We start from the raw sequence: 25399 nt of genomic DNA, 5'->3' as shown, positions 1-25399 counted from the left end.
TCCACCGCCATTCTTCGCATCTCACATAATCATCTTTGATCCTCATTGATCATTCATTTTTCCCTTGCATCACTCGCAAGTTACCACATTCACTAGCCCTTTCCTCATGCTAGGCATATCATAATGGTTTAAGATATAAGTGTGAGATCGGAGGCTTAGAAATATGAAATTTGGCTTTTAAAACTCAAAAATCAACTTTGGGATGAAAACAGGGCCACGCGTACGCGCACTCCACGCGCACGCGCAGATGGCCAAAAACTCATCAACGCGCAAGCGTCATAACCGCGAACGCGCGGGTTGAAAAATAGCCAAACGGCGCGCAAGCGTCAGCCACGCGTACGCGTGGGTTCTCTTGCGCCCAGGCACAAAACTGGCACAATTCTGGCACAACTCTCTGGAAAATAGCTGGGCATATGGCGCAGCGCATCAACGCGCCCGCGCACACCACGCGCATGCGTGGATGGTGCTTCCTGGAAGAATGGCGCGCACGCGCCAAGTGCGCCTACGCACGGAGGGTTATTCCGCTAAAAATTTTCTAAGTTAAAAGCTGCAGAATTCACAGATTCAACCCCCAATCTTCCGACGGTCATAACTCTCTCATTTTAAATCATTTTCACCCGTTCTTCGAACAGCATGGACATCCCGGATCCAATTTCATTTCTAAACAGATTTGGCATAAATCAGAGATCCGTAGTCCAGGTTATGTCCCGTCAAAGTATGCCCAAAAACCATGTTTTCATACAAAACCACAAAGTGCCATTTTCAAAACAAGCCACTTTCAAATCTTTTCAAAATCAATCAAAACATGCCAATTTCAACCCTTTTCTTTGAAATCATTCAAAATGTACCAAAATCAACAACAATCCATCCTTAACTCACACATTGACACTTTACCAAAATTTCCAAAATCACCGTCCAACCATTTTAACACTTCTCAATCAAATGGCTAAAGGACAAACACAATGTCATGTCACACATCCTCCCTCATCCCAATTTCCAATAATACCATTTTCAGTCAACCATCATTATACATGACCAACATCACACTCACCATCAACATGGTACCACCCACCAATTCAACCTTAATCATTCATCAAGCATATATCACAACATGCATTTTCTAATATATCACACAATCAAGGCATCAATATTCATAGTCACATATATGATCACATCATATATCTCAACCATTTAACAACATCAACCATTCAATGCCTATCTTAGGGCCTCTAGCCTAAGTATTTCCTACCACATTACATATTAGATACGGGAAACCGAAACCATACCTTAGCCGATTTCCCACGCTCAACCGGAGCACTTCCAAACCACTTGTCCACAAGCTCTCAAGGTATCAACACCTCCAAGAACAGATTTTATCACACAAAACCTTCTTCCAAGCTTTCAAAATCACCAATCAAGCTCAAATATTCACATATACACAACCTAAGCCACAATCATCATATCCATACACAACATCTCAATACCCAAACATCATAGAACAATAAATTACACTAGGATTGAGAATCTTACCACACCCAAGGTCCAAAGAGACAAGATTAACCTTCTCCTTCAAGAGAGTTGGGTCCTATAATATCAAAGAGCCCAAAATCTCAACATTTTTGCTCATGAAACTCGAAATCAAGGCTGGAAATTCGAAGAGCAAAACGTGGCTTACCTCAAGATTGATTGTATGGGTTTTGTAGAGCTCTCCGAGGTGAACGTGTGACCACAAACGGTGCGGCAATCGGAGCTCTAGATCAAAAGTTATGGTGGTTTGAAGATCAAGTGAGAGATAGAACTTGAGAGTGTTCTTCCCTCCATGGCCTCTATTTCAGCGTGAATGAGAGTGTTGTGAGGAGAGAGAGTGCTGAAAACTAGGGTTTTGGTTTAGTTTAGTTGGGCCAAGGGCCCACTTTGGGTCCGGTTAGACCGGTTTGGCCCGTTCGGTCCAATCATGGTCCGATTTCTATAAAATTATTACCGAAACTCTCGTCTCAATCTCCTCTATCATATTTAGCCATAAAAATCACATTTTTGGCTTTCTAGAATAAATTCTCATTTATGGGTTAATTAGCCATTAATTAACCGGGTCTTACATTCTACCCACCTAATTGGGAATTTTGCCCACAAAATTCAAATTCAATTACCTGAGAATAAGTGCGGATAATCCGTTCGCATCTCCGACTCAAGTTCCCAAGTGTGTTCCTCAACACCGCCTCGACTCCAAACCACTTTGACTAATGAAACCTCTTTTCCACGCAACCGTTTGATACTAGTATCATCAATTCTGACTGGAGCCACTGGAAGCGTCAAATCTTCCCTTAACTGAACCGATTCAGGTTCTAACACATGGCTAGCATCAGGAGTGTACTTCTGAAGCTGCGACACGTGAAACACATCGTGCAGGTTCGAAAGATAAGGTGGTAGAGCCACCCGATACGCCACCGGCCCAATCCTCTCTAGGATCTGAAATGGACCAATGTATCAAGGATTCAACTTCTTTGCTTTAATCGCCCTACCTACTCCTGTGGTTGGAGTAACCTTCAGGAAAATATGATCTCCTTCCTCAAACTCTAAGGGCTTCTGCCTTTGATCGGCGTAACTTTTCTGGCGACTCTGCGCCGTAAGCATCCTATCTCGGATTTTCTTAACTTGTTCAGTGGTCTCAACTATCATTTCCGGCCCCAACAAGCCCTTCTCTCCAGCTTCATACCAACATAGCGGAGATTGACATTTCCTCCCATACAATGCCTCATACGGAGCCATTCCAATGCTCGCATGGTAACTATTATTGTATGCAAACTCCACTAATGGCATATACCGATCCCAACTCGCCGGTTGGTCCAAAACACAAGCTCTCAACATATCCTCTAGTGTTTGGATCGTCCTCTCGGATTGACCATCTGTTTGAGGATGGTAAGCTGTACTCAAGCTTAATCGGGTTCCAAAAGCTTTCTGAAATGCACCCCAGAACCTCGAAGTGAAACGAGGATCTCTATCAGAGATTATAGTAGCAGGTACACCATGGAGTCTCACAATCTCCTTTATGTATAACCGTACTAGCTCCTCAAGGGTGTAAGTCATCCGAATGGGCAAAAAGTGAGCTGACTTCGTCAGTCGGTCCACAATCACCCAGATAGCATCAAAACCAGTCCTAGTCCTTGGCAATCCCGACACAAAGTCCATTGCAATACTTTCCCATTTCCATTGCGGAACCTCTAAAGGTTGCAACATCCCGGAAGGTCTTTGATGTTCAATTTTTACCTTTTGACAAGTTAAGCACTTTGAAACATATTCTGCTACATCATTCTTCATACCCGGCCACCAAAACATCGCCTTTAAATTATGGTACATCTTAGTACTTCCCGGGTGAATGGAGAATCCGCTTTTGTGTGCCTCCTTTAAGATATCTTGCCTCAAAGTACCAACATCCGGCACAATGATCCTACCCTTGAATCTCTATAACCCATCTTTTTCTTCCAACACTCTCCACTGTTTTCCTTGCTCGATAGCCGGTAACACCTTCCATAACGCTTCATCATTTTCATGAGCCTTTAGGAGTTCGGACTTAAAGTCACTTGAGATTTCTAATCGGCTCAAACACAAGGTTCCGGATACTTCTCGAACACCAATTTTTAGACTCTCGAATCCCTTGAGCAACTTCTCCTCTTGAAGCATCATCCAAGCCGCATATAACGACTTCCGACTTAACGCATCCGCCACTACATTTGCCTTTCCTGGATGGTAATTCAACTCAAAGTCGTAGTCTTTCAATAATTCCATCCATCTCCTTTGCCTCATATTAAGCTCTTTCTGATCAAAGAGATATTTCAAGCTCTTGTGATCGGAGAAGACTTGGAACTTAACCCCATAGAGATAATGCCTCCACACCTTTAAGGCAAACACAACCACAGTGAGTTCCAAATCATGCGTAGGGTAACTAACTTCGTGAGGTCTCAACTGTCGTGAGGCATACGCCACCACATTATGATGCTGCATCAGCACGCATCCTAGACCCTTTAGTGAGACATCACAGTACACCTCAAATGGTTCGTTCGGTTCAGGTAACACTAACACAGGTGCAGTGGTCAACTTTTTCTTTAATGCCTGAAAGCTCTCCTCGCACTCAGGAGTCCAAACAAACGGAGTGTCTTTGCGAGTTAACTTTGTCAACGACAAGGCTAATTGCGAAAAGCCCTTGATGAACCTTCGGTAATAGCCAGCTAGACCCAGAAAACTCCTTATCTCAGTTACTGTGGTTGGTTGCCTCCAATCCATCACAGCTTCTACCTTGGTTGGATCTACGGCTATTCCCTTCTTACTCACCACGTGACCCAAAAACTTCACCTCATCCTTCCAAAACTCACACTTAGACAGTTTCGCATAGAGTTTCTTCTCCTTTAGAATTTGCAACACAGTCCTCAAGTGTTCCGCATGCTCTTCTTCAGTCTTGGAGTAAATTAGTATGTCGTCAATGAAGACAACAACGAATTTATCCAGAAATGGACGGAACACTCTATTCATGTAATCCATAAACACTGCAGGAGCGTTCGTCAACCCAAAAGACATTACAGTATACTCGTAATGACCATAACGAGTCCTGAAAGCGGTCTTAGGGATATCCTCACCCCTCACCCTTATCTGGTGATAATCGGATCGCAAATCGATCTTAGAGAAAACCCCAGCTCCCTGTAACTGATCCATGAGATCATCAATCCTCGGCAATGGGTACTTATTCTTTATGGTGACCTTGTTCAGCTGCCTGTAATCCACACAGAGTCGCATACTTCCATCTTTCTTCTTTACCAGTAACACTGGAGCACCCCACGGGGAAACACTTGGTCGGATAAAGTTCTTACCCAACAATTCCTCTAACTGAGACTTTAGCTCGGCCATCTCTAACGGTGACATCCTATAAGGAGCACTTGAGATTGGTCCCGTCCCAGGCACCAATTCAATAGCAAACTCGACCTCTCGGTTAGGTGGAAATTCCTCAATATCATCGGGAAACACTTCCGGAAACTCACACACTACCGGAATCTGATCCAACCTTTGATCATCACCCGAAACACCAGCGGTTAACAACAGGATACCCTGACATTCGAATCCAGAACAGTTCACCATCATCGAATTCAAGTAATAATTATTCACCACGACCGGCTCTTCTGTATCTTCCGGCATAAAGTACACCGACTTTGTAGAACAATCAAGCAGGACATGGTTCTCGGATAACCAGTCCAATCCCAAGATAAGGTCAAGACCGATCATCGGTAAGCAGATTAAATTATGGACAAAATCACGCTGCTTGAACCTAAACGTAACTTTCGGGTATCCTAGCCTAGTTACCATGGCTTCATGGGTAGCATTATACACTTTTAAGAAATAACCTAAGGTTACGATCTTCAATCCTAACTTATGGGCTTTCTCAAATGCAATGAATGAATGCGATGCTCCCGAATCAAATAAAGCATTTAAAGTTTGACTAGCCATTTCACAGTTACCTCGAATGAGTGTCTCGGATCCCTCTGCACCCACAGCTGAGGTGGTGAACACCCGACCAGTCTGTTGTGCTTTCCCAGCACCTTGCTTCTGCCACTCCAGACAACTTGCGGCTTTATGCCCCGCCTTTCCACAATTGTAGCACAAACCCCATCCGGCCTTGCATGGTACTCCCGGATGGTGAGTCCCACACCTAGTACAAGCTTGATCATTCTGAGGCTGTTTCCCAAACCTTTTCCCTTGGGAGTAGTTGTTGTTGGGCCTCCTAAAAGAACCTCCCCTCTTGAAGGGCGGATCTCTAGGTGCAAAGCTCTTCCCTCGGTTTTGTGGAAATGATCCTTTGTGACTCCCTTTCTCAGTGGTTGCCCTCTTCACACACTCCTCAGCAACCCTACACTTGTTCACCAATTCGGAGAAAGTCCTAATCTCCATTGGCCCCACTGAACTAAAAATATCACTCCGGAGTCCTCCTTCGTACTTAACACACTTCCATTCCTCATATTCCACCGGAGTCCCTTGACACATACGAGAGAATCTGAACAGCTCCTCAAACTTATCAGTATACTCAGATACGGACATAGTACCCTGCTTCAGCTGCAACAACTCAAGCTCCTTGGCCGTCCTAGCAAAAGTCAGAAAGTACTTCTTATAGAACTCCTCTTGGAAGACGTCCCAGGTGATATAATCATCACCCTGCTGCAGGAGGTGTCAGATACCCTGCCACCAATGCGACGCTTCACCAGTGAGCAAATAGGTAGCGAACTCTACACGCTGCCCTTCAGGTACCACCTGCACTTGCAGTGCTCGTTCCATAGCCTGAAACCATGTATCGGCTTCAGTCGGGCTAGTAGTTCCCTTGAACTTCGGAGGATTAACCTTCAAAAAGTTTGCCAGTGTCATCGGGCTCTGAACTCCACCTCCGTCATTACCATGGTTGTTCATCTGTTGACCAAGAGCCTCAGCAGTGGCTTGCATAGCAGCAACCATGTTTTCCAACGCAGTCATAAAATTCACCAGGTCATTAGGGTTAATCCCTGGCGCACGAGCATTCGTATGACCTCTCCCACGGCCTCTACCGCGTCCACGAGGTGCCATCTGGTTCCTATACACACCAAACAATCGATATTAAGTTGATCAGTCTCAATATCGGAAGTCTAGTGCTTCAAAGTCCCAAATGCATGCTCATGAACGTTTATGCCAACTATATCAAGTAGATATACTAATAGCACATAACACACAAACAGAGAATGCACAGAAGCATAGTCAGTCCATCCCTTAGGCTCTACAGGAACGAACTGCTCTGATACCATAATGTAATACCCTACCATACAGAGTCTTATGCTTAAGTCATAATTCCGATATGGCAAGGTATTACGACCTCTAAAACAAAAATTTAGTACATATAGTAGTATGAATAATTGATTATAACTAGGAGCCTTTGTAGAAAAAGGGGTAAACAAAAACCGTAACTCGAACACGCAACACTCCGATCGATAACGTAACAAGCAAAGGATAAGCTAACGCAAGATCATATATATAAAGAGTGTCAAAAACGAGAATATCAAGACTCAAAATCCGGCTGCGAAGATAACCGGTCCGAGCATGGCAATATATACATATAATAAAATAAGGAAAACCCCAAAGGAAACCCAAAGGGACACAAATACAGAAATCTATTCTCCAAAATCCCCTCTAGAAGGAGTCATCACAGTTTGTATTATTTAATGGAGATAAAAGTATCTAAACAAGATATATAAACCAAAACAGAGTCCCGAGAACAAGGATCTTCGCTAATCCAGAAGTCTCCAGCATGCCTCAACGAGAAGCCTCGCGTCCTGCATCTGAAAACCACAAAATCTGCATGGGTGAGAACCACAGGTCCCCAGCACGGTAACAGCTTCCACATATATAATACATAATAATAGAGGAAAGCCAAAGGCAATCCTAGAACTTCCTTCAAATAATATCAAAGCTTATAAACAAGCTAAACCATAAGTGGCAACTGACTAAAGATTCTTCAGTCTAACTAATATTTCCCTTTCCAATTCCTTCAGACCTCCCAACCACCAGTAGGAGTATAATATAGCAAACACAGTTATATCAGACAAGAGATTTACAAATAGGAACAGATAAGGCATTTAGACAATTAGCAAGTAATATGCAGTCAAACAGGCAATCTCAAACAATTCATGTAGTATGCTTATGATGCATGCCTGTCCCTAGTGGCTGATGATATCATCTGTCGGTTATAGAGCCAACCCGACAAGTCCTGGTAGCTAACCATTGGACTGTCCCTCTGTCGTGCATCCCCAACTCGAGTTATACTCATCATAAACTTGATCATAATCATGATCCATATCCATCACCCTCACTGGTGAATATTTACGGGGGTTAGCTCATCCGGGCCTTTCACAGTGCCCGGCCACACTTACGACATAGGGTCAAAAGAGCTTCGAGTCTCGACCTGGAGCACGTGGTGGCTAGCCACTGCTTCCTTCCAGGGAAACCCTCACCTCCGATGGTGGAAGTGCAAACATTCACAATTCATTCAACAGCATATATGCATTTATACTTAGCCATAATCATGGCTCCGCCGTAACACGGCAATAATCTAGCCATCCGGCTTATGGTTAAATCCATAACCAGCCAATTCATTAACAATTACGGCCCTTCGGCCCATGGCACAACAAGCACTTCCACCGCCATTCTCCGCATCTCACATAATCATCTTTGATCCTCATTGATCATTCATTTTTCCCTTACTTCACTCGCAAGTTACCACATCCACTAGCCCTTTTCCTCATGCTAGGCATATCATAATGGTTTAAGATATAAGTGGTGAGATCGGAGGCTTAGAAGTATGAAATTTGGCTTTTAAAACTCAAAAATCAACTTTGGGATGAAAACAGGGCCACGCGTACGCGCACTCCACGCGCACGCGCGGATGGCCAAAAACTCATCGACGCGCAAGCGTCATACGTGCGAACACGGGGGTTGAAAAATAGCCAAACGGCGCGCAAGCGTCAGCCACGCGTACGCGTGGGTGCTCTTGCGCCCAGGCACAAAACTGGCACAATTCTGGCACAACTCTCTGGAAAATAGCTGGGCATATGGCGCAGCGCATCGATGCGCCCGCGCACACCACGCGCACGCGTGGATGGTGCTTCCTGAAAGAATGGCGCGCACGCGCCAAGTGCGCCTACGCGCGGAGGGTTTTTCTGCTAAAAATTTTCTAAGTTAAAAGCTGCAGAATTCACAGATTCAACCCCCAATCTTCCGACGGTCATAACTCTCTCATTTTAAATCATTTTCACCCGTTCTTCGAACAGCATGGACATCCCGGATCCAATTTCATTTCTAAACAGATTTGGCATAAATCAGAGATCCGTAGTCCAGGTTATGTCCCGTCAAAGTATGCCCAAAAACCATGTTTTCATACAAAACCACAAAGTGCCATTTTCAAAACAAGCCACTTTCAAATCTTTTCAAAATCAATCAAAACATGTCAATTTCAACCCTTTTCTTTGAAATCATTCAAAATGTACCAAAATCAACAACAATCCATCCTTAACTCACACATTGACACTTTACCAAAATTTCCAAAATCACCGTCCAACCATTTTAACACTTCTCAATCAAATGGCTAAAGGACAAACACAATGTCATGTCACACATCCTCCCTCATCCCAATTTCCAATAATACCATTTTCAGTCAACCATCATTATACATGACCAACATCACACTCACCATCAACATGGTACCACCCACTAATTCAACCTTAATCATTCATCAAGCATATATCACAACATGCATTTTCTAATATATCACACAATCAAGGCATCAATATTCATAGTCACATATATGATCACATCATATATCTCAACCATTTAACAACATCAACCATTCAATGCCTATCTTAGGGCCTCTAGCCTAAGTATTTCCTACCACATTACATATTAGATACGGGAAACCGAAACCATACCTTAGCCGATTTCCCACGCTCAACCGGAGCACTTCCAAACCACTTGTCCACAAGCTCTCAAGGTATCAACACCTCCAAGAACAGATTTTATCACACAAAACCCTCTTCCAAGCTTTCCAAAATCACCAATCAAGCTCCAATATTCACATATACACAACCTAAGCCACAATCATCATATCCATACACAACATCTCAATACCCAAACATCATAGAACAACAAATTACACTAGGGTTGAGAATCTTACCACACCCAAGGTCCAAGGAGACAAGATTAACCTTCTCCTTCAAGAGAGTTGGGTCCTATAACATCAAAGAGCCCAAAATCTCAACATTTTTGCTCATGAAACTCGAAATCAAGGCTGGAAATTCGAAGAACAAAACGTGGCTTACCTCAAGATTGATTGTATGGGTTTTATAGAGCTCTCCGCGGTGAACGTGTGGCCGTAAACGGTGCGGCAATCGGAGCTCTGGATCAAAAGTTATGGTGGTTTGAAGATCAAGTGAGAGATAGAACTTGAAAGAGTGTTCTTCCCTCCATGGCCTCCATTTCAGCGTGAATGAGAGTGTTGTGAGGAGAGAGTGTGCTGAAAACTAGGGTTTTGGTTTAGTTTAGTTGGGCCAAGGGCCCACTTTGGGTCCGGTTAGACCGGTTTGGCCCGTTCGGTCCAATCTTGGTCCGATTTCTATAAAATTAGTATCAAAACTCTCGTCTCAATCTTCTCTATCATATTTAGCCATAAAAATCATATTTTTGGCTTTCTAGAATAAATTCTCATTTATGGGTTAATTAGCCATTAATTAACCGGGTCTTACAATGAGCACTAAGCAGAAGTGGCGAGGGGTATGGTTGTGACGCTATAGAAGATTAGGATTTGCGAATTTTGGCCTTCTGGGGTTACTAGGGAGTGGGACGACACAGTGTTAGTGTTATGGAGAGAAGGGAAAACACTTTTGAAATTAAGGTTAGGTTTTTCAATATATATATATATGGTATGTGAAATGACTAAAACATTTATATTAGAATAAATTATTAAAGGTATTTAAGTAAATTTAATAATTCGAAATTTAGCAGGGACGGGGTGGGGATCCCTGATAAACCACTATTTTAGGGTTTATTTTGTATTGAATTGAGTGGATTTTATCAACTATTCTTACACTTATTCATATAAATTCCATGGTTTTATAAATCCTTCCTAATTTTGTGCTATGATTGAAAATATGCTTCTTTTGCCTTAAAATTGCTAATTTCTAATCTTCTCTTATTACCATTCGATGCCATGATATGTGCGTTAAGTGTTTTCAGGTTTTATAGGGCAGGAATGGCTTAGAGGATGGAAATGGAGCATGCAAAAGTGGAAGGAACACAAGAAATTGAAGTTTTGAGAAGCTGGCAGCAACGCGTACGCGTGGCTGACGCGTGACGAGCGTCACGTGCTGCATTTAACAAAAAATACTGCGGGTGATTTCTAGGCTGCTTTTGACCCAATTTCAGGCCCGAAAATACAGATTAGAGACTGGAGAGTGGAGCAGATGGGGGATTCACTTTTGATTCATTCACATTAGTTAGGTTTTAAATATAGGTTTCTAGAGAGGCTCTCTCCTCTCTCTAGGTTTAGGGTTTCTTCTTCCAATTTCTCCTTAGGTTTAGGCTTCAGTCTTATTCTAATTTAGTTTCTCTTACTTTTATTTGTTTTAGCACTTTAGTTATCTACTTCCCTTATTGATTTCTTTATTTTGCTAATTTAATTTATGAGTTCATGTATTACTCTCAATTTTCATTAATACAATTTATGTTTCATGTTTTTTATTGTTCAATTGCTTTGTTATTGTTATTTCTTTGCTTTGGTTAGTCTTAGAATTTCCTATGTCTTGTCAATTTTTTATGTTTTCATTTTATGCCTTCCAAGTATTTGATAAAATGCTTGGGTGGATTTTAATTTAGATTTTTATGTTCTTGACTTGGATTGATTAATTAGAGACTCTTGAGTTATCAAAATTCTTTTATTGATTGGTGATTGAAAGTTGCTAGTTGGCTTGAGCCTCACTAAATCTAGTCTTTGATTAGGACTTGTGAACTTAAGTCGATTTTGCTCGCTTGACTTTCCTTCATTTGTTAGCGGATAACTAAGTAAAGCAATTTACATTTACCATCACAATTGACGATGATAATGAGGATAGGACTTCTAATTCTCTTTCCTTGCTGAGAGCTTTCTTAGTTATTAGTTTATTTTCTTACCATTTTACTTTCTTGTTTCTTATTACAACACCCAAAAATATACTTTTCCATAGCCAATAATAAACATACTTCCTTACAATTCCTTGAGAGATGACCTGAGGTTTAAATACTTCAGTTAATTTTATTGGGTTTGCTTAAGTGACAAACAATATAAACGTTGATCGAGGATTCATTGTCTGTTTAGATCTATACTTGCAACGTGATATTTTTGTGAAAAAAGTCCCCGCGCGTTGGGGAGTTTTGCCATCCCTATCACAAAGTGAGAGAGAAGAGAGAAAAACAGAATTTTCGTTTTTGTGCAGAGCATTAGATTTTAAAATTTCTCATTCGCTCATCGTTGGATCAGCCTGAATTTTGAATTACAGCTTTATCTCATTTTGTTTTTTATTCTAAATGGTGGAGATTTTGATTGAAGGTTTGCAGAAAGTGAAATCTAATTCCAGTAGCTTTATTATTGAGTATTTTTTCATCTTCTTGTTACTTATTTGTAAGTTTTGGTGTTTTGATGCACAGAAGGATTAGACGCAGAGATTGGAGGCCTCTTCCCAGCAATCTCAGCCACCTGAAAGGAATGACGAAGCCATCTCTGAAACCTCAGTAGTAGATAGAGATCGAATTTGGCGCGAGACCACCTCTGAGCCCCACAAGAATTGTTGTTTCGGGTTGTGGTCAGTTTTTGCCAATGGGCTCCGCTCTTCCGTGTTGGCATCCTCTGCCTCTGCCACCAGCCTTGCCGATCCTCAGAAGGTTGTCGACTTGGGGGAGGAGGTGCAAAAGATGACAAAGGAACTTCACCAGTAAGCGGAGCAGTCTGAGCAGAGATATAACGACCTTTTTGCACACGTGGGAGGAGCCGTTGCCATCAGCTCGGGCCTGACGAAGAAGCTGGAGTAGCTCGATCGGTTGCGACAGTAGATAGAAGAGTACAACTAGTAGATACGCGCTGGAGACAGCGGCACTGCTGGTTCCAACGGCAACACTGTTGGTAGGACACCCACGTCAGCACCTTCTCCACCACCTTAGCAGGGGAGCCACGATAACGATGACGACGATGACGATTATCAGAATTTGTAGGAGTTCGGGTTTTTTTTTTTTCTTTGTCTAATTCATTGTACACTAATTTTGTGACATTAGTTTATATTTCAGACCATTTATTTTTAACAAAATAATTTGTTGATTTCTGCTAATAATTTTGTTAACTTAATTTGACTACTGATTGTGGTTTATTAGTGTCCAAAAAAAATAAAAAAATGAAAAATATTACCGTCGGATAATCGTCAACTTAGTCTTGACGAATCTATTGAAAACATCGAAGAAAAATCCGCCGGTACTTAGCGTCGGACGGAAAAAATCCGCCGGTAATGAGTTTTCGCCGCCGTTTATACTGTCAACCGTGGGACGATTGTAAACCGATTACCCGCGAATTTATTTGATGAATCCAATGGTAAATCTAACGATACTCAACAACTTTTTTTTGTAGTGTAGGTCGCTAATGAATTAGAGACTAATAATTTTTTAGCATATTTTTTATGTTGCTTGCTAAATCGGTCGCTAGTGATAAAATTAGCAACTGATTTTAGCGATCAACTGCTTTATCCCCTTATATTTTAATTAGTCGCTGAATCAGTAGTTAATTTTATCATCAGCGACGAATTTAGAAACCAACTCCTTAGTAACCGATTTAGTGACCAACAATTTTTTGCCTAGTTTTTTGCTATCAACTGCTTTATCACCTTAGTTTTTTGTTAATCGTTGAATTGGTCACTAATTTTTATTATTAGCGACCGATTTAGAGACCAACACCTTAGTGACCAATTTAGCCACTAACAAATTTTTAGCTATTTTTTATGTTAGTCTCTAAATCAGTTGCGAATGATAAAATTAGCGATCGATTTTGTGACTGATATGGTTATTTATTACCAAAAATATTGGTCACTAAATTCGCTCGCTAATTCCTAATTTAACGACCAACTAGAATGATTTTGGTGGCAGTCGCTAAATCGTTTCTAAATTAAAAATTAGCGACCAACTCTTTTTTGGTAAAAAAAAACAATTGGTCACTATTAGCAACTGATTTTGTTGGTCGCTAAAATCGGTTGTTATTTTAGTAATTTCTTATAGTGTTTCAATATTTGGCTAAATTTAGTAGCATATATTGGTAATACCTTATAATATTATTTCGGTATGGAGTGGGTTTGAGTAGTGGTCATCCCACACCTTCGAAATATAAATTTTGATGAAACAGATTATTGGATTTGATAAATTCAGTTTGATGAATTTAAATTTTTTTAAGACTGCTTAAATAGAATTTGTAATTTAGTTTGATGATTTTAATTATTATATTTGTAACTTACATGATCATTTTAGTACTTTATATTTTTTTAGGACAGAGATTATATTTTAGGTAGGACTATAGGACAGATGTCATATAAACAAAGACAAAATGTATCACATTTAAGATTGGACGAGTATGAGTATGAGTATAAATATGTCCATATATGAATTTATAAGGTACTCGCGACGAACATAGATTTGAGACAATAAATAAAATATTTGCAAATAATAGGAAGAGTAGTAATGGAATAGATAATTAATATTCGGAACATGTATGGTATTGGAATAGAGTTATGCTACGTGTATGCTAAAATCAGCCACTAAAATCAGCCACCAGTATAAAATACTACAAATACACATTGAAAATAAATTAAACGACTCATGTATTTATACATAATACATTGATGGCTGATTTTAGTGACTGATTTTGGTGTAAAAATAGAAATTTTGATTGGGACATGTGTTCAATTTTCCCCATTGCCATTCTTACATATTAGCAAGACTATTTCATTTCCCCGAATAACAGAGCTAATTTTGCATATAGGAATATAAATTATCCAACATAGATACTCATATATCTTTATGCTAAAACAAGAATAACAGTAATTCATAATAGCTACTTCCATGAAAGTAATTCAAATTGTGTATGTTCGAACAACCACATTTACTTGAAGCTTCTTCATTCATGATCATATAATTTATTCACGGCTTCATATAATGCTTTCTTCGTCAGATAATTTTGACCCTCCATCCTATGCTTGCATATGACACACCCGTTATTATTTTGACAAGTCAGAATCTTTCTCAAATGGTGGAGGAGCGGCTATTGATGATGTTGCAATTGGTGAGAAGTGTACAAAATAACCCGGTTTGATGTGTCAGGCTTGTCTATGATGAGACTATGGCAGAGGTTGACAATCTCCAAATGCTTCAAGTTTTCAAGCACACTGTGCAATGCTCTAAAGCTCACTATTATGGATTGAAGGCTCAAGAACTTGAGATTTGGGGTGTGTTGGATCAAGGCTCTAGCATGATCCATCTCGAAGCCAATAGTGAATTTCAGACCGGTGATTCCTTTGCAGTATTTGCCAATTGCAGGAAAAATATTCTTATGATTGATCATGCGGGTAATTGTGATAGATTCAAGTCCTACCCATAAACTAATTGCATGTTCAATTGCTTCTTTTGATAAGTTGCATATGGCAGGTAGAACTAACATTTTTAGATTTGGAGTCCTGCTAAAAAATATAAACATGAGAAACTTTACCTCAATAATAATAATAATAATAATAATAATAATAATAATAATAATAATAATAATAATAATAATAATAATAATGAGAAAGTTGGTATATAATGATTATATTCACGTAAAATCTTATTTGAATTTATTCGATTTGTTTTTAAATTCTTTTTTCAAACAGTATAAATAAATAATTTAACACATGTTTAAAGTGTCTAATTTATTCCTAACTCTTATATCTTTTAATCTTAGATTATTACTAATTTGAGCGTCAAAGGCTTTTGTAAATATACCTTATTATTCTAGATTTACCAACCTGAATGATAAAAAGTTTTGCCGTAGCTTTTGTATCCTGATACTACAACTTTATATTCTACAACTTGACTTAAAATTATCTTAATCTAACCTTTAAATATCCTTCTATGTTTTTATCTTATTAGAAATAATATCTAAAGACATTAGAAAAAATATTAGTTAAAACAAACCCATTATCCTAATTTTCGAGTTTTAAAATTGAAAATAAAAATTATTTATTAATTAGTTGACTCCAAATTAATTACATCCTAATTAATTTCTTAAACTTTTTCATTTTTTTTATGATAGACAATAATTCAATTATTTTTTAATTATATCTAAGTAAATTATTTTTAATTATATTACTTTTATTTTAAATAAATTTATTTTTAATTTAATTTTATTCTTAATCATATTACTTTCCTTCTAAGAAAATTTATTTTTGACTAAGAACAAAATTAAAAAATAAATTGAATAATTATCTATGGTAAAAAATTTGACATTATAAAAGAAAAATATTAAAATTTATTTAAAAGTTAAAAATAAATTTTAATTAAATTAAACATTAAAGAAATTCAGTATATTAGAGACAAAAAAAAGTATAATTTATATTTTATTATATATATCATGCTTTTTTTTATTCCTGAAAGTGTATCTATTAGTTATTCTATAAGCATGAGTAAAAATCTTAAATTTATAATGCAATTTATTTCATTAACATTCTTTATCATTTTACTTGATTTAGTAATTTTTCTAAAAGTAGTGTATCATTTTTTCCTCAATTTTTCATCTTATTTAGGTCCCTAATATTTCAAAATCGTCTCAATTTCATCCTACCGTCAATTTTGTTAACAGCTTATTAACAACAGACAACCTTGAGACAATTTTAAAATGATAGAAACTTAAATAGAACGATTTAAACATTAGAAAGAACTTTAAAAAGTATCCCAAACATTGAGTACAAATCAATCCTCTACTCGAAAAAAATATCTTAGAAAATTCTACTTCAACAGTATTACCTATCAAACCACACAAATTTAGTACTCAAAGCCTCAAACCAGTCACCTATCATAATTTTTTAAACATACATACACTTTATGTATATAATATACCATATATAATTATGCAATTTGAGCACAACGAATAATTAAAAGTAGTGTTACCTTCTAGCAACAAGGAGCAAGTGTTCGTCCTTTAAGTAAGCATAGTAATTGAACACAAAACAGCGAATGTGCCTTACTTCGCTCTGAGCTAAGATTCCCCTCAAGACTTTAGTCAGTCTTTCACTTGAATATTTCCAAGATCCTAGCATCCTGGGTACGTTAAAAGGCTTATTACAAAGTACACTAAGGTCAAGCTTATGCCAAAGTTTAGGGTCACTACGAGCTTTCCGCCAAGTTTTACACACTTTTGATACTGTTGCAAGCTCTACAACATTAAGGGCCATGAAAATATTCACCAACAACTTGTAATATAGAACATCATTGATGTTTCTAGCATCGCTGTTATTGGATTCCACACACTTTTTCTTCATTGTTCAAAATTTGTCCTGCATGAATCATTAAAACCTTAATTAATATATGTCAAATGCATGAGATTGTAAAAGAAATTATTTGGAAATAAAGAATTTTAAATTGATTGAACTATATATATAACTGCGTATATGCTAAGAACATCTTCATAAATGAAATATTCTTCTTGTAATAATAAAACATTTCATTCTTAATGTCACATAGATTTTTGAATCTTACTAGTCCTAGATCAGCCAATTTTCATGCCGTTTAATGAACTAGGCCATAATCAAAACATAGGATTAAAAATCTAACAAAATTAAAGATAGATACTCAGTTTTTAAAAATACGAATTAACAAGCCAGAGAAACTGAAGATTTTCTCTATGATCATATTTGACCCAAGACCTTATGCACTTCTTTTCTTCTCAAATAAGTGTTCATTTTTTAGAATTTTTTTCCTCTCCACGAATCAATGGAATTGAATATTATCAATACCATGATTTCTTCTTCAATGATACCCAAAATTAATGGATGAAAGAGAATACAACTAAAATAATAAAGAAGAGTAATTATTGTTATTAAAGATCATTTTGACCTACTTTTTAACACATTTCAACAAATTTTTTAAGGCAAGTATACTTGGTATCATTAAAAAATCAGAGGTAAATTACTTTTTCTTAAATTACAACTAGGATTTATTATGCAACAATACATATGATGAGAAGATAATTTACCCTCTAATTTTAAAATGGTGCCAAAGCAATTGTTTTTTTTAATTATTGTAAAATTCAAAATAAACATATATTCAAGAATGGATGAAACATTTAACTTGAAAAAAATTTCGAACAATATGATTTAACCGTATTTATGTATAATCAATTTTTTCACGAAACGAAAACAACAATTTTGTTAAAAAATAAAGATAAAATTGTAGAGCTCAAGTCTCCAAGGTTAGGATACAATTATAGACAGACTAAAATAAAATATGACAAAGAAAAGAAATAAGCATACCTCCTATGTCACTCTCTTTGATTTGTGGTGAACAAAAGATAGAAGAAGACTGAAATTTAGATAAAAGACTGAAAAAGACTGAAGAAAACTGAAATTTAGATGTGTGTGTACGTGTTGCCTAATATTTAATGTGTATACACTATTTTTGTTTTTTAAATATAATGCATCCAAGGAAAACCAAAGATTGCATTTATTAGGAATTAATAAAGTTTTTCGTCATTAAATAATGTAACATTATCTTTTTTCAGTCATAACTGATGAGAGAAAACAAATGTAATAAACGAAAATATTTGATAACAAAAAAAAATAGTCAAAAATAGCTAAAATTTATCTTATTTTACTATTTAATAATTATTTATTAATTATTGTAACAAGTTCTAGCTTTTTTTTATCTCTATAGTATTACCAAATAGTAAAATAACTAGTATTTAAGTAACATGTGTCATAAACACATAGATTATTTATTTATTTATTTTATGTAAAAAATACAAAGTTTATATTTTTAATATTTATTTTATATTTATTAAAATAAAAAATTTAACAATTTTTATTAATAATGTTATAATGAGCATTTCCAATGTAAAATATTTCTTTTTATAATACTCTTAAGGTATATGTTAATAGAGATGGCAATTTGAGCCGACCTAACTTGATCCGATGGCTAAATTTAGAGACATGTATGAATAATACCTTATGATAAACATAATAATGGATGAAACATCTGACTTAAAAAAAAGTTTTGAACAATATGATTTAACCGTATTTATGTATAATCAATTTCTTTACAAAACGGAAAAAAAACAAATTTGTTAAAAGATAAAGATAAAATTGTAGAGCTCGAGTCTCCAAGATTAAGATACAATCATAGATAGACTAAAATGAAATATGACCAGAAAAAAAATAAACGTACCTCCTATGTCACTCTCTTTGATTTGTGGTAAACAAAAAACTAAAGAAGACTGAAATTTAGATTCTATGTCAAGACCTTATAAAATTCTATAAAATTAAATATACTGTTCAACTAGAAATTGTACGAAAAAAATAATTGGTCAATAGAAAAATTTACAATTACAACCTTTAGTCATTCATAACTATCAGTGTGAATTTTTTAATACATTTACCAATTAATAAATTACATGAATATAATTTATAAATTTGCTATATTAGATATACATAAAAAATTAACCATTAAATTAATCACTCGTATATAAAATATATATTAAAATAAAAAATACACATTTAAAATAACTAAAATAATATGTGTGTTGACTAATTTAATGACTAATACACTAATTTGGTGACTAATATTTAATATGTATATACTATTTTTGTTTTTAAATATAATGCATTTAAGTCACCAAAAAAAATATAATGTAGAAAAACAAAAACAACATTTATTAGGAATTAAAAAAGTTTTTTGTCATTAAATAATGTAGTATTATCTTTTTCTGGTCGTAACTAATGAGAGAAAACAAAAGTAATAAACAAAAATATTTGATAACAAAAAAATTAGTCAAAAATAACTAAAATTTATCTTATTTTATATTTATTACTTATTTATTAATTATTGTAACAAGTTCTACTTTTTTTTTATCTCTATAGTATTACTAAATAGTAAAATAATTAGTATTTAAGTAACATGTCACTATAAAAAAAATTGTTTAAAATGGCATACATTTAGATTACGGCGGTTCTAAATAATTGCCATAATGTTCGGATATTAAGGCATTGTATCTTAATGCCATAATTAATTTGTATAAAATGACAGTTTTAAGAGATTTTGGCGGTTCTAAACCGCCATTATCTGTACCCATTATTTAAAATAGTCTAAAACTCTGATTCAACCCTAGAATTACATACTAAAACAAAAACAACGCTGCCACTGTGTCAGAGGAAGGACGAAAACGACGTTGTCACTGTGATCTTCTCCGGCGGTGATCTGCTCCGGCGACGATCTTCTCCAGCGCCGATCTCCTCTGACTAGAATCTCCTCTCCATCGAGATTCTGTGTTGTGAACCGAAACTCTCTCCTTATCTCCTTTAGTGACAATCTCTCCAGCGATAATCTCCTATGGCGATGTTCTCCTCCGGCGGCGCGTTCTCCTCCTTCGTCAAGATTTTCTCCAGATCTGTGAGCTTCTCCTCCTTTTTCGAGCTTCTGCTCTGCTAGCTTCTCCTCATGCATTAACGTGCCTTCTCCTCCTCGATCTATTTCTCAGTTTGCGTTCTAACTTCTCACCTCTAGATCTGTAACTAAATTCACATCCTCTTGTTCTAATTACTTCAATGATTGTAGGAATGATGCATAGGACAAATTAATGGCAGCGTGAATTTGATTCAAAAATATTTAGTAATAATGCACTGATTGCACTCTATGTATTTGTTATTTTGCTTCTTAGAAATTGCTTCTGTTGCTTCTCTATGTGTTCTGTTATTTATTTATTTATTTTTAATACAGATTCCAGGTTTATTGGTTATTGTGATTCTAGATCATTATCTTCCTAAGAGGTTCATTGCTAATTTGATTGTACTTCTGATGCTTGGTTTTCTTGGCTACATGTTGTGCATTTCAGAGAGACACAATTCAAGCTGTGACAAATTTTGCCAAACAGAATACATTGCCTATTCTCATGCAAGAACAGATGATTGCACATTTTCATATGAAGTACAGAACTGATATAGAAGGGTTGCAGCAGCAAGAGATCATGTTTACATTTGGAAAGGCTCGTGTACCAATTATTAAATTTCTTGAAAAGAAAAGTGGGCTTGCATTTGATGTAAGGTATTATGTGCTTCCATACTCAATTCTTTAAATAAACAATGAATTAGTAAAAGCTAAAGAATTCTTTTTATATTTGTTAGTTAGAGTTTCTGTTACTTCAGTGGATATTATTCTCCTTATTCTTGGTTTTGATTTGATTCAGTGATCTTATTATGGCTTAATTGGTTCAAAAGGAAAAGTTTGTATTCAATAAGTTAGGTTGAAGTAATTTCATTTTGTTGGAGAGAAGAAATGGAGGGAAGTGGGAACTGTCTTCAGGTTCTCAGCGACAACCACAAGTGCCTCTTTTGTGCTCAGGAAACACTACTGCAATCTTCTTTACCATTACGAACAAGTTCACTTCTTTAATGTTAAAGGTCCTCTATACTCTCCATCATCAGGTTCTTCATTTTTCACTTTTAGTCATTAACTCAATCTTTTTAATTTAGCAATCTAATAACATATTTTAACATATACTTTTAGACATTAATAGATAATTAATTACTAAACACAATAAATTCTAGCATTCCTCTTATTTTATTTCAAATGTGTACGCTTTAAGAACCCAAATTTGTTGTACAGATTCAGTTTCTGGCAGCAAGCACTCCTGGAGATCTGAGCTAGCTATTGTTGAATATTCTCCCAAGCCAGTGAACCATACTAACAAGAATATTCTCAATATTCTCAAGGTATAGTTGTAACAAGAATGCATAAATGTCAAGAATATTCTCAAGGTATTTCATAATTCATATTCCATGCTTAAGAATTATTATTTCAATCATAATATAATTATCAGACTTCGGTCTTGCTAGGGCATTTTTTGGAGATCAATCTGAGGCCACAACAAAAAGAGTGATAGGAACTTAGTTAGTAGGCTAAAATATTGTTTACTAGTTCAAGTTGCAACATTTTTTCCTTCGAAATTCTTATGTGATGCACTGAATGCAATGTAGTGGCTATATTTCTCCTGAGTATGCAGTGCAGGGATCCTTCTCAACGAAATCTGATATGCAGGGATCCTTCGGAATTCTTATGAATTTGTGTGTGATCAGTGTATAAATTTTTTTATTTTCGTATTGATTCACATATCTTATAGCGTAGTCTTTGGTGCTTTGTATATAAATTTCTCTGCAAGAGACTACCAGAAGCAGTTAGAGCTTTGTCATAACAGAATTGCCAGCGTGGCAGCCATTATAACTAACTTAGGAGTGGAGTCTTAACTCATAACAATATTCAACTGCATGCTAGTTGTGCTAATAACGGTTGATATGATTAGTGTTCTTCACTCTCCAAGGCTTTTAAAGAGATAAATGAGGAATCAAAGATCCTCAGTCTGAGCAATGAGTTTGTGAAACTGCTTGATCTCTGGAATGTTCACGATCTATTTGATGAATTGATTCAGAGAGCTTCCGAAATATCATTTCAAGATGTGTTTTATTCCTTTCATATGGACTTGTTCCACGCAGAAAAAAGGCCTTGGAAGACCAAATAATGGCTGACATCATTCGCCTCAACAGCTCTGCTTCCACGGTTTTCAACTTTGCATCAATATTTTGAATTTTTTATACTGATATTTTGGCATCCACATCTTAGCAGTATAATATTTGAGCAGCCATCGTGCTATATTTTTAATGATAATTATTAATTAATATTGGAACTTTATATCTTAAGCAACGGTGGTGTGCTTATCTTATGGAATGTTAAATTGCAGGTCAAGATCGACGGTGACAATTGGTAAGGATGAATTTTATAAAAAGCATGCATGTTAGCTTAATTAAGGTTTCTGCTAAAAATGTTAATATATATAAACTAATGTTCTCAAATTTAGTACTAACGCAAATATAATACATTATGCTTCCGTAGCTGAATGCTATAATAAAAAAGAGTTCACAAATATATATAAACTAATGCTATAATAAATGTCCTAGAATTATTTTATGCAAAGAATTATAATTTCAATCATAATATGTGGTGTGGATGCAGGATAACATAGATGCTATTGAAGATGTTATCTATCACATTGAAATAACAAGTTTGTTTGATAGAGGAAAAGAGTTTTCAAATTTAAAGTGGCCCTTAAAATTGTTTGTTTGAATTAGGTTTTGTTTTTGATTCCTTGGAGAATGCCTTTGTTTGAGAGACAAGTGAGTGAAGTCTAAATTTCACATTTTCTTGTGGTGCAGATAAGCATCTCTTAGCGAGGCTGGCCTTTCCAAAAATCAGGTTCCCCTCCCTTCCCCCTTCCTCTTTATTAACTTTCATTTATTATTTTTAGAGGATGCTTACAATAGAGTAATTGATTTATTCTAGAAAGGATGTGCAGCTCAAGGTCAAAGATGAATACAACAGTTACAGAGTATACTGTCTTCCTTAATTCTGTTTTATCAAATTTAAGGATCTTCTCTTGTATCATATATAAATTATAGTTTGATTATGCTATAACTTGTTCCTTCCCTTGTGGCTTGAGAATAATATATTTGCCTTATTTATTTCCTTGACTCTTTTTACTTTATAGGAAAAAATTAATTTTCAATGGAGTATGTTCCAGGGATTAAAATAAACAAAATACAAGCATATAGTTCTTATAGAAAGAGCATCTGGCTGCCATTGGTAAATCATCTGGATGTCAGGTATGTGAAATAGCACACTGGATTTGCAAATATGCATATAGTTCTTATACTCAAAATGGAGAATGCAAAGATTGCACAATGGTAATTGCACGAATGATTTCTTGTTTTGTTTTGAGGCCTATATTTGAATTGTGTGGTTTTTTCGTCATGCAGATTTGCGGAATGATCGACCCTCTACAACACAATTTAAGGATAAACTTCCATGGTTTCTTAGTTCTCTGCCTTCTGCTGATTGTGCAAAAGGTAGATCTGAAAAGTTTGGGTCAAATTCATTCTTTTAAGTCCCTTTTTTCTTGTTAATTTCAATTTAGCGATGGGTTGGGTTAACCTGGCCCAACTAGTTTAAGTTCCTGTGTGAGTACCAGCTAGGCTTAATTTTGACAGAAACCTTCGAAAGAATTAACTCTTTTTCCCAGTTGATTGCTGGCTTTTATGCTAGAACTTCTTCTGGGTTAGAACTTCTCCTTTTGGTGATTGTGACAAAAGATTCTCATTAAGGTAGTAATCAACTTAAATACTTCAAATGGATATGAAAAAAATAATATATATAATTTTATATTCCTCTCAGAACAAGCTGAGAAATGGTGCTAACATAACTATAATAATTATTTTTTATATACCACTAACATAATTAAAGTTTTATATATAGCCATTATTTTATCTTGAGTGATTTATGATTTATACTTACTACTTGGGAGATAATATAATTGGTGTAGAAGCAAATGACAGTAGAAAATATCACAGTGCTCAAACTTATTTATTTTTTATTATATATATAAACAAAAGCATTTATGTTGGCCTAGGAAATGTAGTAATGGATCTAGTTTGTGCTGATTTATATATATAAAGAAAGACATGAAATTTTGTGCTGATTTGATTGGAACTGTTTGATCACATTTTTCTGTTTGATTTGCTTATTAATGTAATCAGAAATTCAAGAGAATAATGCGGGCAATCTAGGGTGCTCTTATTGTTGCTTCAACACTTCAAATAGTACTAGGATTTAGTGGCCTTTGGCGTAACGTTGCGAGGTTGGTCTCTGTTCTTTGTAAACAGCTGCAATGTATTTTCTTTATCTTTATGTTTATGGCTTTAACATCTCTGAGCTAAATGTGTTGAGATTGGACTGCCAGAACTTGTATTGCCAGCTCATGGACCGTAAGCACTTAACCAGTTTATCTTTGATTATGAAGATGCATATATACAACTACTTGAGAAGAAAAAGTTCACAAAGCCACTGTTACAGCCATTGTAATGTCGAATTGGATAAATAGATTCAATAGCTACTGTCTTAAAACCTATGAATTTGTATTGTGGAGTCAGTGACATACACCATTGTAACTCTTCAATTGTGGTGTGTTTAACAATATTCTATTAATTTGCATATATACAACTACTTGATGTTTGATTTATGGTTATGCCTTTTTTGGTTATTACGAGATTTTTAAGTGAGTTTCGAAAATATCACTTTAAATTGGTGGTTTCAATCTTATTTTAAAAAGCATAAAATTGTCATCATAATTAGATACAAATGGTGGTTATAAACCCCCATTTTAAATGAAGATGATGCTATTATACGCTGGTAAAAACGGCGGTTAAAAACTGCCATTTTAAACAAAAATGATGCCATTATAACCTAGTAAAAACGGCAGTTAGAAACTGCCATTTTAAACACACAAGATGCCATTATAACCTGGTAAAAATGGCGGTTATAATGGTAAAAACGGCGGTTATAGCCGCCGTTTTAAACAATTCAAAAATCGCCATTTTATACGGAAATAATGGCGGTTTTAAACCGCCATTTTAACCCTAAAAAAACCGCCGTATTAACCTCAGGTAATTGTGGCGGTTTTCTGAAAACCGCCGTAATAACCAAAATGGCGCCCAGAATAATG

At 36.0% G+C, this 25399-nt stretch overlaps 1 protein-coding gene across 29 annotated transcripts; it reads left to right on the top strand.

Annotated features, from left to right (window-relative positions):
* Positions 1 to 19856: 19856 nt before the first annotated feature.
* LOC112750191 (probable potassium channel AKT5) lies at positions 19857 to 24916 on the top strand. 29 transcript variants are annotated; one of them, XM_072219047.1, is made up of 11 exons: positions 19949 to 20244; positions 20687 to 20895; positions 21125 to 21251; positions 21457 to 21563; positions 22586 to 22608; positions 23058 to 23097; positions 23185 to 23230; positions 23390 to 23504; positions 23658 to 23747; positions 24435 to 24535; positions 24638 to 24916. In XM_072219047.1, exons 1-4 carry the CDS (start codon positions 20185 to 20187, stop codon positions 21496 to 21498), a joined length of 438 nt encoding a protein of 145 aa, XP_072075148.1. In that variant the 5' UTR covers positions 19949 to 20184; the 3' UTR covers positions 21499 to 21563; positions 22586 to 22608; positions 23058 to 23097; positions 23185 to 23230; positions 23390 to 23504; positions 23658 to 23747; positions 24435 to 24535; positions 24638 to 24916. The 29 variants fall into 29 exon arrangements, with proteins under 29 accessions (XP_072075144.1, XP_072075140.1, XP_072075148.1 ...); XM_072219046.1 differs by having other exon boundaries at positions 21457 to 21608; XM_072219041.1 differs by having other exon boundaries at positions 21125 to 21275.
* Positions 24917 to 25399: the final 483 nt, after the last annotated feature.

This window comes from Arachis hypogaea, chromosome 15, assembly GCF_003086295.3.
Source record: "Arachis hypogaea cultivar Tifrunner chromosome 15, arahy.Tifrunner.gnm2.J5K5, whole genome shotgun sequence".
Lineage (NCBI taxonomy): Eukaryota > Viridiplantae > Streptophyta > Magnoliopsida > Fabales > Fabaceae > Arachis > Arachis hypogaea.
This window is presented reverse-complemented; position numbering and strand designations above follow the sequence as displayed.

What these genes read in the sequence shown, in the direction of transcription:
- LOC112750191 (XM_072219043.1), top strand. Translation starts at nt 20,185, where the DNA reads ATGGCGATGTTCTCCTCCGGCGGCGCGTTCTCCTCCTTCGTCAAGATT. An exon ending in TCAAGATTTTCTCCAGATCT is followed by an intron (nt 20,245 to 20,686) that starts GTGAGCTTCTCC and finishes TGTGCATTTCAG; the next exon opens with AGAGACACAATTCAAGCTGT. An exon ending in GGGCTTGCATTTGATGTAAG is followed by an intron (nt 20,896 to 21,124) that starts GTATTATGTGCT and finishes GTTGGAGAGAAG; the next exon opens with AAATGGAGGGAAGTGGGAAC.